The sequence below is a fragment of the Neophocaena asiaeorientalis genome, unplaced genomic scaffold (genome assembly GCF_003031525.2).
Source record: "Neophocaena asiaeorientalis asiaeorientalis breed wild unplaced genomic scaffold, Neophocaena_asiaeorientalis_V1.1 scaffold1, whole genome shotgun sequence".
Taxonomy (NCBI): Eukaryota; Metazoa; Chordata; class Mammalia; order Artiodactyla; family Phocoenidae; genus Neophocaena; species Neophocaena asiaeorientalis.
Genome location: NW_020171981.1, coordinates 4,498,913 through 4,514,731, shown reverse-complemented (window position 1 = coordinate 4,514,731; position 15,819 = coordinate 4,498,913). Strand labels below are relative to the sequence as shown.

The following is a 15,819-nucleotide window of genomic DNA, read 5'->3' as shown; positions in this document are numbered from 1 at the left end:
CCTCATTGTTCCCTCTCCCAGACTCCAGAGCAGGGCTAGGCCCCAGATAAGCATCCCCTTCTACTCAGAGTTCAAAGAGGGGTCTTCACAGAACTCCTGGAGGACAGCCCAAGCCTAAGGGAAAGCCTGGGAGGAAAGGGGGTGGGGGTCCTGGGAGGGAATCTGGGGCCAGAGTTTCTAAGGTGGATGACCTAGTGTGCAGAGTCACCAAGTCCAGGAGTGGGGCACAAAAGAGACCTCGGAAACTGGCTTCTCCACTTCTGCCTGCCAAACTTCAGGAAGGCTTTTGTGAAACTGGGACCCTCTGAAGGCCAGTCCCCTGAAATCAGTTACCCCGTCTCTGTAGGAAGCTGAGGAATTGATGACACAGATCCTTCTAAAGAGTGAATATTCCCAAAGTAATCTCTTGGGGTTTTGGAATGCACTCTGGGACACTTGGAGAGGTGGATGGGTGGGATGTCTCCCACCAGAATTGTTTCTCTTTGCCTGTATGGAAGAGCCTATATTCCCCGGCCGACAGGTCTGGGTGGAGCTTTGAAAGCTGAGACAACTGAGAGGCAGCTGTGTTGACTCGTACACCCCACCCCCACCCCACCTTGTCCCACCACGTTGGAGTCCCAGGTCCGGTATTTACTCTCTCTGGGTGGTGCCCAGGCTAAAGGCGCCTGCCTGAGGCTTTCTCCTTTGTAGCTCCCTACCCAAGAACCCCAGTGATGACGGTTTGCTAAAGGATTTACTGATTCGAGAGCTGCTGTCCTGGATAGTGGATCAGATGGAGCTCTGCAGGCTCAGGTGGGAGTTTGGTAGCTTTGGGCATCTTGCACAGTGGTTGTGAGCTCGCACTCCGGGGTCAGACACGGGTTCACATCTTCACCTCAACACGTGCTGACAAATTACTTAGACTCTCTGAACCTTGGGGTTTTTGTGAAAATTGGGGCTACTTAAACCACTTCATGGGATTTGGTGGGGTTTAAATAAGATAATTCGAGGAAAAGGCTGAAATCAACATCTGCAGAGTACTAAGAGTTTGGTAACCTTGACAGTTATTAGTACCACTTGCACTTCTTCCTCAATTTCCTCCAGGTGGGATGCTGCTCTCACCTGCCCTACCCACCCGAGCCTATCCTAACCTTAGCTTTTCCTTGGTACCGTTGTGCCATGGCACCTTCTCAGTGATGGAACCCCTAGAGTTGGAGGCATGTTGCCCTTCTCTGTAGCTGCTGCTGGTCTCAATAGTCCTCAAATCCTCCTCCTAAACTAGGAAGTCTTTCAATGTATTATGTCTCAGAAACAAGGGGTGGCTCAATACCATGGAGAGATCCACCCACCCGAATGGTGAGACAGGACACTCATTTAAGATGCAGACACCGAGGCACAGAAACCAAAACAAATTCAGACTTCGGTGCTGGGAAGTTGAGAGACTGAGGGAACAAATCTGGGATGGCTTCCTGTAAGAGGGTTAGAAGGAAGAGAGGCATGTGACCTGAACAATGGAGAAGAGAGTATGAGAAAATCTCCACAGGAAAGTGGGTAACAGTCTCTGTGCTTTTTGGAATCTTTTTGATTACTTATAATTAGAGAGGTAATCTGGAGGTAGGAGCAGTTGAACTATGGCTGGGTGCCAGGATACATTTACTTTGCTGCCTTTAAGCCGATACTGACCCTCCTCTCCACTGCTCCACTCCTCTCTCCACTCTGCACAGGTTTCAGTGACTCTGACCAAACCCAGCTCAGAACTGGACTCTGTCCTTCACTTACTCAGCTCCTGCCTCAGCCCCACCCCAGGATACCCCAAAGAAACAAAACCAAGTTCAAGCTGAAATAAATCTTTGTGCCCGTTGTCAAAACACATTCACGTGTCTACAGAGCGCTAACTGTTCATTTGTCTTCGTGTGTGCACCACCCAGTGAAAAGCAGATATGGCTCTTACCCATCTGTTAATTCATCTATTGTTTCTACGAACACTTACTGGAAACTTAACACAGGCAGAGACTGCGCTGACCGCTGGGTATACAGCAATCATGGAAACAGACACAATCCTTGTCCCCAGGGGGTTTACAGTCCAGTGGTGGAGACAGACTTTAATCTTTAAACACACAAACACATTAATAATTACATAACATGCAGAGTTATGTGAAGAAACACTAGGGAGCTGTGAGAGGACAGAGAAGCCTCATCTAGATGGAGTGGGCAGTCAGGAGGGCCTCTCTGAGAAAATGACGTTTAAGCTGAGTGAGATTTGAAGGATAAAATGGCCAAAGGGTGACGGGAGCCTTCATAAATATTAGCCAGTGCTATGGTTGCCTGGCAAAATGGGCAACGGTGAGAATGGCACAAGTAGAGACTGGGCAGGTGGGCAGAGGCAGGGCCTCAAAGGCCACGTTAAAGCTTTGAGAGTTTATCCTCAGTGCAAGGACAAGTACTTGAAGGATTTTAAGCAGGGGCAGGTCAGAGAAGATCTATTTGCATCCCCGAACAGTCACCCTGATGATGGTGAGAATGATATTGAGACGAAGAGGGATGAATGTGGAAGAGGCTCTTGAGGGATTCCAGATTTCACACTAGGGAGTTGCCAGTGAAGGTGAAGGGAAGTGGGAGAACTCAGTTTGTCCAAAAGTCAATACCTCTTTCTTCCGGTGTTTAAATGTTTTCCCACCTCGGCATGCTGCCTTCTCCCAGGGCTCTGCATCCACGGAAGGCAAGGCTGTCTCTCTTTCCCGCTTAGTTTAGGTTACCTTTGCCTAATGTCCCCTCCTCTCCCCTTGGTCTAGTCATATTTTAGCATACTAGAGTCAAACACACCTAGATTCAAATCACTCTCTAGGTCCGTGACTTGGCAAGTTAGTTCCTCTCTCTCTGAAGCTCAGTTTGCTGTCTGGAAAAGATTAAAAAGTACTCACTTCATAGGGTTGAAGTATTTTAAAATAATGCCTGGCACAAAGTAAGTGGTCAATAAAAGTTAACTTTTGTTATTATTATTCACACACTTAAACCTCAGTTTAAAAACACTGGGGTAGGGCTTCCCTGGTGGCGCAGCTAATGCAGGGGACACGGGTTCGAGCCCTGGTCTGGGAGGATCCCACATGCCGCGGAGCAACTATCCCCGTGAGCCACAACTACTGAGCCTGCGCTTCTGGAGCCTGTGCTCCGCAACAAGAGAGGCCGCGATAGTGAGAGGCCCGCGCACCGCGATGAAGAGTGGCCCCCGCTTGCGGCAACTAGAGAAAGCCCTCGCACAGAAACGAAGACCCAACACAGCAAAAATAAATAAATTAATTAATAAACTCCTACCCCCAACATCTTCTTAAAAAAAAAAAAAGTAATATATAAAAACACTGGGGTATTAGTTTAAAATCAGGGAGTGGCAAACTGGATTGGCTGAATGGCTGGGCCAGTAACCTAAATAAGCAAAGTGGGGAGTGTGTAAAATAAGGGGAAGGATTGGGACTGTGAAAATGGAAAAGAAATGTGCCCCTAAAGGTATTCTGATGACCAAACAAAACTCTTTGGAGAACTGAATTTGCCTGAGGGCTGCCAGTTTGCAATCTCTTCCAGTTCTTAACATTTTGGGCTTCCTCTCCTCTAAACTCCTAGAGTTCTAAGAGTGTGTACCACACAATTTAGAGCACGCCTTTGCTCAGAGGTTATATTTTAGTGATTCTCCATGATAGAACTGATTGTATTGGGGAGGAGTTCAGATCTATATTTCTGTAGTCTTGGGTGTCTCTGTGAATCAGTGAATCTGTTAAGTGTTATTTAAAAAAATGTTGTACAACTGTCTCACTATGGGCCAGGCATTAGTGCTCAGGACTTTTGAGACGCCATTTTTTTCCAACTTTTGGTTTTTTATTTTTTTTGGCTTTTATTCAGATTTAGAAACATCATTTAAAAAAAGTCATGGTGATCTCATTTAAAGCCTCATCACAGTCCTTCGAGGTAATGACAGCATCATAGCTGTCAACCGTGCACTACACTGCCTCCCTGAGGCAGAGAGTTAAAGCCCATGCTCTTAGCCACTCTGCCATAAGGCCAATGACTCACTAGTCACTTAAAGCAACTGAGAGCATCTGTGACGGTCACATTCAGTGGTGCACTGGGGCAGAGTGCTTCTGAGAGCCATTGTGAAATTGTCAGGAATTCTGTGAGCAGGCTGTAAAACCATCCATAGCTTGAAACAATAGCTCCAAAGGCTGTGGTCAGAGTATTTACACTATGGAAATTGTCAAATGATATAAATCAGAGCACCACCCTGCCCTCCCAACCTGGAGAGGTGATTGTTAAACATTTACCAGCACATTACTGGTCAGCATACTTTCTCTTAAATTATAGAGGAGAACAAATGTGTCTGAAGAAGGGAATGAACATGTCTGCTTGAGGGTGGCGACGAAGTTTATCAAGGGTCAATGTGTGTACCTCAGGGAGTATGTATGTGTGCATTTGAGGGTCTGAATAGTTAAATCTGAAGTCATGAGTGTGAGTGAGGGATCAGTGTGTGTACCTTAAAGAGCCATACAGTGTGAGTCAGAGAGTGAGAAGTGAGGCAGGTGTGTCTAGATGGTGTCAGTGGGCACCTAAGGGACGGAGTTTTTGTGTTAGGGAGTGGTGTAGTAAGAATATGAAAATATGAGGTCAGTATGTGCATACATGAGGCTAATGCATTTTTCATAGACAGGGTATAATGGAGGAAGTCAATGTGTATGAGAGGGTGTCAAATGTATGTGTTGGGCGGGGACAAATCTGTGTCTGAGAAAGTAAGTTTGTGTTTGGGGGGCTTATGTTATCTGAGTTTAGTGTCTAAGGGTATGTATCGGAGTGGATCTGAAGGTAGGACTATGATAGCCTAAATAATTGTTTCAGCCTTGGTCGTTCTTTCAAAATACAGAAAAACACAAATAACAGTGCTAAATATTTTTAGCAAGATAGAGCATTATTCCTCTTTCTTGTAAACACCCAGAGGCAGGCAGCCCGGAGCTGGTGTGACAGCTTTTGCTCCGTGAAATCCTCAGGGACCCAGACTCATTGGCTCATGGCTCCACCATCCCTCAAGGTCCCAAATGGCAACTAAATATCCTGCCACCCATCTCTCTGCTCCCATCCTTTTTTTTTTTTTTTTTTTTTTTGCACGTTGCATGGTGCAGCATGCAGGATCTTAGTTCACCCACCAGGGACCGAACTCCTTCTCTCACCCCCACCCCCCTGCCCCCTGCCACATCGGGAGCATGGGGTCTTAACCACTGGACCACGAGGGAAGTCCCTGCTCCCATCCTCTTTTTCTCCTTTTACTTGAAACCTCTCTGGTAACATTATTCACATTCATGGTTTTGCCTTGATCTGTAGCCCAGTTCTTTCTGTAGAACTTCATACCGGTACATCTGAATGACAATTGGCCATCTCTCCTGGGATGTCCCACAGACCTCAATTTCAACATTTTCAAAACCACTCTTATTTCCTCAGCTTCATCCTGTGGTCTCTTCCTACCTCTCTCTCTGAATGGCACCACGCAGTTGCCCAAGCCAGGACATTGAACATCCTGCTAACTTTTCCCACCCACTCTGCCCCCATCTCATCAGTTTTACCATCTCATTTTCTTACTTTGTCCGGAATCTGTCGCATTCTCTCTATCCTTTCTGCCACCATCTTAGTTCTGGCCCCCATCATTTCTACTTTGGATTGCTACAACTGACTTAAAATTAAGTCTAGGTTGCCACTAATTTTCCTATAACAAAATTTTGATATTATTACTCCCTGACTTAAACCTCCCTTGGCTTCTTTTTTGTAAGACTCAATAATGCTATGGAAATCACCTATGTAACTTCCTAAACACACAGATAACTGATTTCACCCCAGACCTGATGAATAACATAGCTGATACTTATTTCTGTGCCAGGCATTGCACTAAATGCTTTGTTATATATTTTCTGGCTTAATTCTCAGAATGACTTCATGAGTAGGTATTACTCTTTCTCAACTGTGGAAAATGGAACACAAAGAGATTAAGGTATTTGCCTTAAGTTACTGGACCATACGTAGTGGAAGTGAGCTATGGAACCAGGTAAACTAATTCCAGAGTCCAAGTTCTTAACTGTAAGGCCTTCCCCAGTCAGAAGCTCTACGTGTGATTCCAAAAGGCAAGCTCCATTAGCGTAGAACTGATTGTTTTATGTTTAACATGGAACGCTCGGCGCCCAACTCAGCGCGTCGCACGCAACAGACGGCCAGTGCGCAGCGGCGGGCCTTCACTTGCAGGCTGGGGTGGCGGTGGGGTCAGTCGCATGAACTCGAGAGGGTCCGAGGCGTCCACCTGTGTGGGGAGCGCTGGGCCGCAATCAGTTTTGCGGATCCTGGCTGGAGCACGAGGCGGGGACGCCCAGCCCCTGGCAGTGGGGGAGTTCAGCCCGGCGGCCGGAAGTCTGGGCGTAACTTCCGGCGCGCGGAGATGACGTCCAGTTTGCGCATCCGCGTGGGGGAGCTGGTGGAGGATCCCGGGACGCGGAGACCCGGGGTCCCGGCAGCGGGGCGGCCCGCGGGCCACGGTGGGGATGCACCGCCGCGGAGTAGGAGCCGGCGCCATCGCCAAGAAGAAGCTTGCGGAGGTGAGGGGAAGGAGGCGGGACCTACAATCACTCCAGACCCGCGAGAGACCGAAGTCTCTCCGCGCAGAGCTCTGTACCCTCAGATCGCCTCCCAACAGAATCTGACGCGGGTTTCTCGGTCCCAGGGAATTGAGTTTCTCCAGCTTCCGGTGTATTGGAATGTCAGCATCCCTAGATCCATCAGCCCTTTCCCCCACTTCCCCCAATTAGACTACAGTCGAGTCGTCTATTCTACTTCCTCACCCCCTCTCCCTAAGAAAAACCATTTGCGAGACCCTCTTAATACTTCTGCGGAGGCAGTACAAGTGGGAGCCCCCAGCACCCACTCTCTCAACTCATCCTGGTTTATTTGTCTGACAGGCCAAGTATAAGGAGCGAGGGACTGTCTTGGCTGAGGACCAGCTGGCCCAGGTGAGTGGGATGGAGGGCTCCAGGCAGCAAGGGAGATCCGACAAGGCTGGGCAGGACACCTTTGATATAAACCAGATTGTTTGGATCGAACTAAAAATAGGGCATTTGGCAAACCCCAGTTTCTGGGCTGCTCAGATCATTTAGGTGACTTGCTGATAACAATGATAGCTAACATCTTTGAGTGATTACCTGCTTGTAGCGTCCCAGGCACATGTCCGTTTTCTTTACATACACTGTCTTGTTCATTCCTCCTGACAATCCTATCAGGAAGGAACTCTGTTCTTCGCACTTTCAAATTGAGGGCACTGAGGTGTTAAGTGCTTTATCCAAGGTTACATGGGTAGTAAGTGGTAGAGTTGTTTGATTTAGGTCTTTTGGGTTTTTACTTTAAATACCTAAGAGTAACCTGAAAATATTGCCTAACCTGTGGCACCCACCACCATCACATCTAGGTGCATACCAGAAGTGTCAGTGATGGGGGTATGGCTCCTGCAGTTTCCTTCTCTAACACTTCCCTTTTCTGTACATGCCCTGTTGTTTACTCAGTTATTTTGCCTGGTGAAGAAGAGAAGGAGGCAGTGAGGCAGGGAAATGGGCCCTTGAACTGAGGAAAATAAATAGACACAGGGTGTGCTGTTCAAAAGCTCCCACTCAGGGGAGATAACGTGCAGGAATCAACTGGAAATGGTGATTATAATAATGTGTAAATTTCTAATATGTTGGAAATGAGGAGATGCTGGGCCAGGAGTGGTTATTCTTGGTGAGCTGAAGATAGGTTGTTAATTAGGGAAAGAGAAGGAGTAATGCAAATGGGAAGTCAGAATATCCCCAAACCAAAAGTATTTAGCTTTAGAATCTACTCTGGTAGAGCCACATGCCTTCCTCAGAGATTCTTTATCTATGGTTATCCCCAAGGAGGTTCTTGACTCAGAGATTAAAACAACACACCTAATTCATGCCAGGCTTCCTTTCTCTCCTATCTAGCCTTTCTGTCAGTGGCTGAAGATTTCCCACCGTGTGAATGCTGCAGAATTATTAGGTGCCTCTTCAATTAATTAATTTCATTAGATTTAAAAAAATTTTTATTTTATTTTTGAGTATAGTTGATTTACAATGTTGTGTTCGTTTCAGGTGTACAGCACGGTGATTCAGTTATACATATACATATGTCTGTTCTTTTTCAGATTCTTTTCCCATGTAGGTTATTACAGGATATTGAGTAGAGTACCCTGTGCTATGCAGTAGGTCCTTGTTGATTGCACCTTCAATTTAATAACATTTTTTTCTTCTGGGAAGAAGAAAAGAAGCACTTACAACAAGCGAAATATAATTAATGCTGTTGTATGTTATATAATGAGAGTTGTTAAGAGAGTAAACCCTAAGAGTTCTCAGCACAAGGAAAAAAATTTTTTTTCTATTTCTTTAATTTTGTATTTTGTGATGAAGGAAGTTCTCTAAACTTAACTGTGATTCATCCTGCAGATGTCAAAGCAGTTGGACATGTTCAAGACCAACCTGGAAGAATTTGCCAGCAAGCACAAGCAGGAGATACGGAAGAATCCTGAGTTCCGGGTGCAGTTCCAGGACATGTGTGCCACCATTGGGGTGGATCCTCTGGCCTGTAAGTTGTCTGTAGGGGTCCAGTGTTCTTCTAGGGTTGCTAAGGGACAAAGCTCACCTAGTTGTTGTCACTACTGTTGGGGCGTCTTCTATAAGGGCCTACAGGGAGATCCAGAGGATGTTGTCTTCAGGGAGTCCCTGGCAGGATGGCTGAGTATCCAGTTTGATGGGAAAGATGGAGAGGTTGGAGTGCAGGCTGAGTAGCCGTGTACATGATCTTCCCTGGAATGCTGTGCTGTGGAATTTTTTATGACTATTTTTCCCTTTGTTAAAAAAAAAAGTTTTGATAAAAGTAGCATGTATTCAGGCATAAAAAAAAAAAAAATATATATATATATAAAAATATATGGGATTATGCTGTAATTATTACTCTGTAACTTGCATTTTTTACTCAATAAAATATCTTCAATGGATTTTTGAATGCCAGGTCTGCATATTCTTTTTCTTAGCCTGTCTAGACCATATGTCCCATTATATTTCACTGCATGCTTTGGGAAAGGAAACTCACTTTTATAGTATCCTGAGCCAGAGTTAGCAGCCAAATAGATTGCCCACCTTTAGAACTGTCTGAACCTGTTGTTTAGTAGGAATTACCAAGAGTCAGATTGTGCTGAGGATCCTGAGTTGTAAGTGGAGCAGAAGGACGTAAGGCTGGGCAGAGAAGACTTCCCATAGAATAGATGTATTTTTTTAAGTATATGGGCTGCCGAAGCAAGCACTAGAATAGATGTTTTAATCTAACTTTGAAAGAAAAGATGTAACTATTGAATAACCTAGCTTTTGTTTTTCTGTCTTTTAGCTGGAAAAGGATTTTGGTCTGAGATGCTAGGCGTGGGAGACTTCTATTACGAGCTGGGTGTCCAGATTATCGAAGTGTGCCTGGCCCTGAAACACCGGAATGGAGGTGAGGGTGGCTCGGTCCTGGACTGGGCTTTGGGCTTCTCTGAGAGGGAAAAAATCTTGAAAGATGATCTTTCCTATCCTGCAGTCTGCAGGCCAGTAAGGTCTTGAGAAGCTGTTAGGTCCTGAGAAGTATCTTAGTGCTTCATGATGTTGAATCCATGACCAGTCTCCATGGCCAAGGGTAAATCTGAATGATTATCTCTATTCTCCGAAGGTCTTTGGCCAGGAAGGCTTAGCTCCTAGTTGTTACAGAACATACAGGCAGGTAGGAAATAGGCCTTTTTCCCTGATAGATTATGTGTCCGGGTTATGATTTTCTCATTAGTTGCTATAGGCCTGCCCTGCTTCTCCAAGGTGCGGTGATGCCAATGGAGTCTCTGTGCTCCCCAGAATGTTAGCTTTAAAACGATCATTCAGTGATATCATCTTAATAAGAACACTGAATGGTCTGTGTTGAAGTTAAGAAATAAAACTTAAACCTAGTTAGAAATCATTGGCTATAGACAGAAATCATTGGCTGTAGACATAGCCTTGGTGTCAAGAGAGCATTTACAGTTTTTCAGAGATGCTGTCTTTTTTTTTTTTTAAAGTCATAAAGGTAATCCTTCAACTGCTTTCTGTCCCCCTCTCCAATAGGTCTGATAACTCTGGAGGAACTACATCAACAGGTGTTAAAAGGAAGGGGCAAATTCGCCCAGGATGTCAGCCAGTAGGTTTTGCCTTCCAACCCCTTGGAGTATAGAAAGGTCTTTAAAAAAGGTGGAAATCTTTTCTCCTTACCACTCGTTCGTCTAGGCTAGTTTAAGAATCATTTTTATTCCTCTTCATGATCAGAAGAAACGTTTTTATTTTATAAATCTGAAAATAGAGATATAAAAAAACAAAAAACCCATTCTCAACTGAGATATTACAAATGTTAAAAGTTTTGGTAGATTTCCTTCTAAGCATTTTTTTCATGCATAAAAATAATGTGGGTGTGTGTATACACTTTTTTTTTTCTTCTTTTTAAACGTACTCGGGGCTGTATACACTGTTGACATTATTTGTGGTCAAGGAGACTAGAGCTGGCACTGAGAAAGGCTGGGGAAAGGAGTTGGGCTCAGAAGATGGGGTGTAAATTGACCCGGTTCACTAGCCTTTGTGTGACTCCAATTTGAGAAAAGGTAAAAAAGACTCTCAGTATGTGGGCTGGATATGTGGTCTACACATTATCTTGTGGGTTTTCTTTAATTTCAGTTAGTTGTCAACTAAGAAATCAAAATCTGGCACTACTGGGCCTGAATTTCCAAATGGCAGTAATCAGCTGGGTTGCCCCTTTCAAATCTCTATTTTGCCATAGTTTACAGTACTCCCTATTGTCTCTTAAGTTCAGCTCACTTATTCACATTTCCTGATGGGCTCCTGGAAGCATATTTTTTACCTCTGTCTGGTATTGGAATGGTTTGCTAAGTGGAGAGCCTGACTCCTATACCATTTCCCTGGAATGTCCAAGCACCATTTGGTGCACTTTGACCCTGCCTTTTTACTGATGTAGTTAAATGTTGTGCGGCCTTTTGAGTCTTCAGTCATGGTATCCTGCCCAGGGCAGAGCTGAAACTGCATTGTTGCTAGGTCTGGTCTGCCAGGGGTCTTTAAGCAGCTCTTCCTCACCTCAGAGACGACCTGATCAGGGCCATCAAGAAACTAAAGGCACTGGGCACTGGCTTCGGCATCATCCCTGTGGGCGGCACTTACCTCATTCAGTCTGTTCCAGCTGAGCTTAATATGTGGGAGGGAGGGAGGGGGAGGGAGGGGGAGTGTGTGTATGTGTGCGTGTGCGCGTGTGTGTCCGTGCGTGCACGCGCGCATGTGTGTGTAGAGGCAGTCTGGGAGGGGATTTTCTGATCTCCCCTCCATCACTCAGGTCTTTTGCTGAAACTAACGGATGCACTACTCAGACCTGTGCTTATTTAGCAGACGTTTATTGAGCAGCTATAGTGCAAAGCACTGGGCCAGGCTGTAGGAGCATATAAAGATGGGTACCATATAGTTCCTGCTCTCAAGGAGCTTACAGTCTAGTGTAGACAGACATGCAGACCACTAACTGAATTTCCTTGGTGGACAGATTTTTTGATGTCTTCATAAAACTACTTTATGGATTCTTTGAAAAAATGTTTAATCTTGTTTGCCATCCTCCTGTTCCTCAGCAATGCCTTAAGCTATATCATCTTCCTCGAAATCCTTATCATGTTTTTAGGGAAGACATGTTCAGTTTTCTCAATTCTGTAATGTAGAATAGAACTAAACGAGGGAGGGGGCTTTTCTGGATTGGGAAATGGTTAGGGTGAGGCAGGACAGGGGCTGAATACTTAAATATTTTAGATTATGAACAGTTTATGATGATCACCATTTCTTCCTATCAGTTAATCATTCTGAATCTTTCCTTGTCACTTTAGAGTTCTCTGGTAAAGTCTACATTAATATTTTAGTACCAGGGACTCGACTCTACTTTTTAGGACTGAACCCCTCAACCTACCTCTGTCATCCTGAAAGTCACTTCTCTCTTGCTCTCTACTGGGACCTCTAAACATTCTTCTGTGCTCTCTTAGGCTTCACCCAAGGGCAGTTCCCCCTCCTGCCTGGGTAAATTAATTGTCCCTGGGCAGATGCTGGATTCTAAGGGAAAGGACACTCTTAACTGACACAGCCTCCATTCCTCCTTCCTTCAGAAAAGTGGCTATGTGACTGTCAGTGACATCAAAGCCAGTCTTAAATGGGAGACGGAGCGAGCGCGGCAAGTGCTGGTATGTGACTTTTGGAATGGCCCAGAAAAGATGGGCCCCAGATGGGAGGAGGAGGTTAGACAGGTACCACACAGGCAAGCGCTTTGGCCTCTCTCTCTCTGCTGACTTCTTGCCTGGAAGGCTGCTGCTGCCACACCGGAAGTAACCCCAGCATTTCTCTGAAGATGGCACTGAGAGGTAGAACTCACAAAGGCAGGCTTCCAGCCCTGGCACATGGGTACAGCCAGGCTGCCATGCCACTGGGGAGTCACCAATGCCTCTCTCTGCTGACCTGGAAAGCCTGGTCAGATGGTTACTGTGGCTTGTACTGGAAGTAACACTGTTAGTACAGAGTGAAGGGGATTATTAACTGCTGGTAACTACATTGCTGTAACCATATACTATTGTAGTGCATGTTACATATAGTTTTATATATACACATTTCATGGTACTGATGAAGACTGATGTGAAGAGGGAGTGCACGAGCACGTAGGAACCCTGGCTTTCAACACCTTTCTCCTCATGCAGGCAGTTGAACTATAGACCTAACTTCATCTGAAGTGGGGATAACAAACATTTAATGATATTGGGTAGAACCAACCCATCTGGAGCATACTTCCAGCTATAGGAACTGTGAGTCCATTCTAATACTAATACGGTTTTTCCGTTAACTTTTCCAAAAAGGTTTCCCCCTAGCTGTCTGTTACTCCATAAGTTAACTGAAAGGTACTGCTCTCCATTTTGTTTTAGGGAATGGAGTTAGTGATTTGCTCAAAGCCATATAGCAAATATTTCTGTAGCCCTTCCTTCCACAACATCCCACTTTGTCGTTATCCTCTTTCCCAGCAGCACAGATTAAGCAACTTGGTGGCATTTCTCACACCTCAGGCAAAGACCTAGGCTAAACAAATCATTCTAATTTGGCTGTGTAAATATGTGAAGGCACTCTTGTAGATTTAGTTTGAAAACCCCACTGAAGCCAAGATAGGTTTGAGGATTATCTACCCTACATTATGTAAACCCCCCTTTCTCAGTTGATTTTTCCTTTTTCTGCCAGGAACACCTGCTGAAGGAAGGGCTGGCTTGGCTGGACCTGCAGGCCCCAGGGGAGGCCCACTACTGGCTGCCAGCTCTCTTCACTGACCTCTACTCCCAGGAGATTACAGCTGAGGAGGCCAGAGAAGCCCTCCCCTGACTGGGAATGCGGAAGGGGGCACAGCAGCAGGCAGGGAGAAGAGGGAGGAGCTGGTGGTGAATAAAACCTCAACAACTTTGTTTTAAAAAAGAACCAAAAAAACCAAAAAAAATTCCAATTTTTTTCTTCCCCCAGTGTTCTTCAGCCATTACTTTTTTTTTTTTTAAAGTGCCTTCACATTGCATCTTTATTGGAGAAAACCTTTTTTATCCGCTAAGGATAACCTGAGTAACATAGATAACAGTGAACATGTATAAAATGACTTGCACAGGTCATCTACAAGTTCATGGTAGAGCTGGGCCTAGAATGAAGGCCTTCTGTCTCCTGGCTAGACAGTCTAGTTTCTGTGGCCCTGAGACATAAATTATAGCCTCTGTTAATTCAAACCCCTTCCTCATAAAATGTTCCTTATCTCAAATGAGCAGACCCTAACGGACCAGTAAATAGTCACCCTTTCAGTCTCTTCCAGCTTCCTTTGTAGAGGTTCCAGGTTATGGCAGCAGGCTCAGCTACGAGTATGAAGGAAATAGAGGTCAATGTTAAATGGTGGTTACAGAAAAGAAAATTTAATTTGAGGGGAGTTAACCAATAGTGGATGCAGTACTCCTCAAATTCCTTACTACCTTTTCCTCCTATAGTGATCATCAGGTCATCCCTCTAACCTTAGGGGTGGGAAAGGGAATCATTTATTGAACACCTACCAGACACCCAGTTTTATATACACCTTGTATAGTCCTCACAACCTTAAAAGTTAAATAGGTGTCCTTAACTTTGGCAGGTGAGGAATCTAATTGACCAGAGGCCACCACCTTAAGCAGAGCCAAAGCTAGAGCCTGGGCCCACGCTTTCTTGTATGCAGCTTTGCGTGGCACAGGCTGGCAGGACATTTTGTGTATAATTTCTTCCGACACACATGGTCAGCCAAGAGGAAAAGCCTCTGTACCAGAAAGCAAGAGCCTTCTATAGCAGGTAGAGAAGGTGATGAGCTGGGAGGCCAGCATTAAGCCCCATCTTCATGGTCTGAATTCCGAATTCCTAAGAAGGGGTAGTTTGGTATCGGAAAACTGAAAACCCAATGGTTTGGACTATCTATACTAAGACACCTTTCCCTTAGCAAGGGGAATATATAGCCTGAGCCCATCTCTACCTCTGCCTGTCCTTGAGGACAAGCTCACTTCCTGAACAGGTATTTCTTTCGAAGCAGCCGAGGCTAAGATGGCATTCCTTTCCTGACTGCCAAAGTTACAGCCTCAAAAAAAAGGACCCTATTTCTTAATGATGGGAACTTTTGCCACCAGTAGTCCTGCTTCCACCCACACCACGTAACCCAAGTTTTTGGCTTCCACTGAGCACTATCTTTATCCCTGACAGTTTCAGGCCTAGGTGAGAGGTGTGGCTGTCAAAACAATCCCGTTCTTCCTTTTACACAAACCCTCCCACACCCATAGGCGCTTCCTCCTTCTGCCAAAACAAACTTTATTGCACCAAAAAGAAAAAAAAAAAAACAAAAAACGTCATTTATGTACAGTCAGATATAAAGACATCTCTTTGACTCCTGTGCATATATTTCCTCAACTCAAGATTAGGACGTGAAAGTCAGGCTGGTACGCCAGACATGCTCTGCCCATGGCAGGACCAAGGAGAGGATTGTCACTTGAAAGTGGGAACACTTAAATGTATGACAGGTAACACTGGACCAACAGACCAAGGGCATTCTTCCAAGCCTTGTACTAGCTCTGGGAATGGAAGAGGGAAATTGGAAGCAGGGCCCCTTCTTCAGTCTTCTTGTGAAGAGGCCCAGCCTTCAGGTTTCAAAGCTATACTTCTGTCCCCCAAGCCCACTTCCTGTCCAGTTCCTTTGCTTCCTGCCCTCCCAAGTAGGACATTCTCCTTTGTGCCCAACCCCCTTCCCAACTTCCCCAGGAAGTCTCATGACCCACAAGGCAGAGGCCTCTCTAGCAGCGGGCAGAGCAGGTACAAGTTATCCTCTCCCTTACATGTGGCTGGATACTGACTGAGGCCCTGTGTCATGTGGTTCACCAATACCCCCCTGGGAGACCTATCAGTAAGAATCTGGAAAGTACAGGAGAACACATCGAAAAGGGGAAGGATGGGTTCCCTTGATGCCCAGTGTCACAGGGCACCTAAAGCACATTTTTCTGAGCCAACCAGATAAAGGATCACTGCAGCTAAATAGATAGAGAAGCGACACAGCCAGGCAAACACCCATCAGAGTCAGTGACAGAGCAGCTGGGGGTGGGGGGGCAGGGAGAAGGAGAGGAGTCTTCACAGAGTCCCAGCCCCAATCCCCTCTGCCATTGGCCACCCTTGCTCC

General features: G+C 45.6%; 2 protein-coding genes across 3 annotated transcripts in view; both read left to right on the top strand.

Moving 5' to 3' along the window:
- Positions 1 to 1,842, top strand: part of GIP (gastric inhibitory polypeptide) — a 5,208-nt gene extending 3,366 nt beyond the window's left edge. Inside the window, exons 5-6 of one of the 2 annotated variants that reach the window (XM_024745873.1) lie at positions 691 to 792; positions 1,704 to 1,842. In XM_024745873.1, the coding sequence (XP_024601641.1) occupies positions 691 to 792; positions 1,704 to 1,713 (112 nt within the window). In that variant the 3' untranslated portion in view covers positions 1,714 to 1,842. The remainder of the gene's footprint in view (positions 1 to 690; positions 793 to 1,703) is intronic. The other variant, XM_024745881.1, reaches the window with a different exon arrangement.
- A 4,615-nt stretch (positions 1,843 to 6,457) lies between these two features.
- SNF8 (SNF8 subunit of ESCRT-II) lies at positions 6,458 to 15,819 on the top strand. Its single transcript, XM_024742541.1, has 8 exons — positions 6,458 to 6,593; positions 6,954 to 7,004; positions 8,487 to 8,625; positions 9,424 to 9,528; positions 10,164 to 10,236; positions 11,183 to 11,293; positions 12,214 to 12,310; positions 13,347 to 15,819. The coding sequence occupies exons 1-8, from the start codon at positions 6,540 to 6,542 to the stop codon at positions 13,482 to 13,484; spliced, it is 768 nt and encodes a 255-aa protein (XP_024598309.1). The 5' UTR covers positions 6,458 to 6,539; the 3' UTR covers positions 13,485 to 15,819.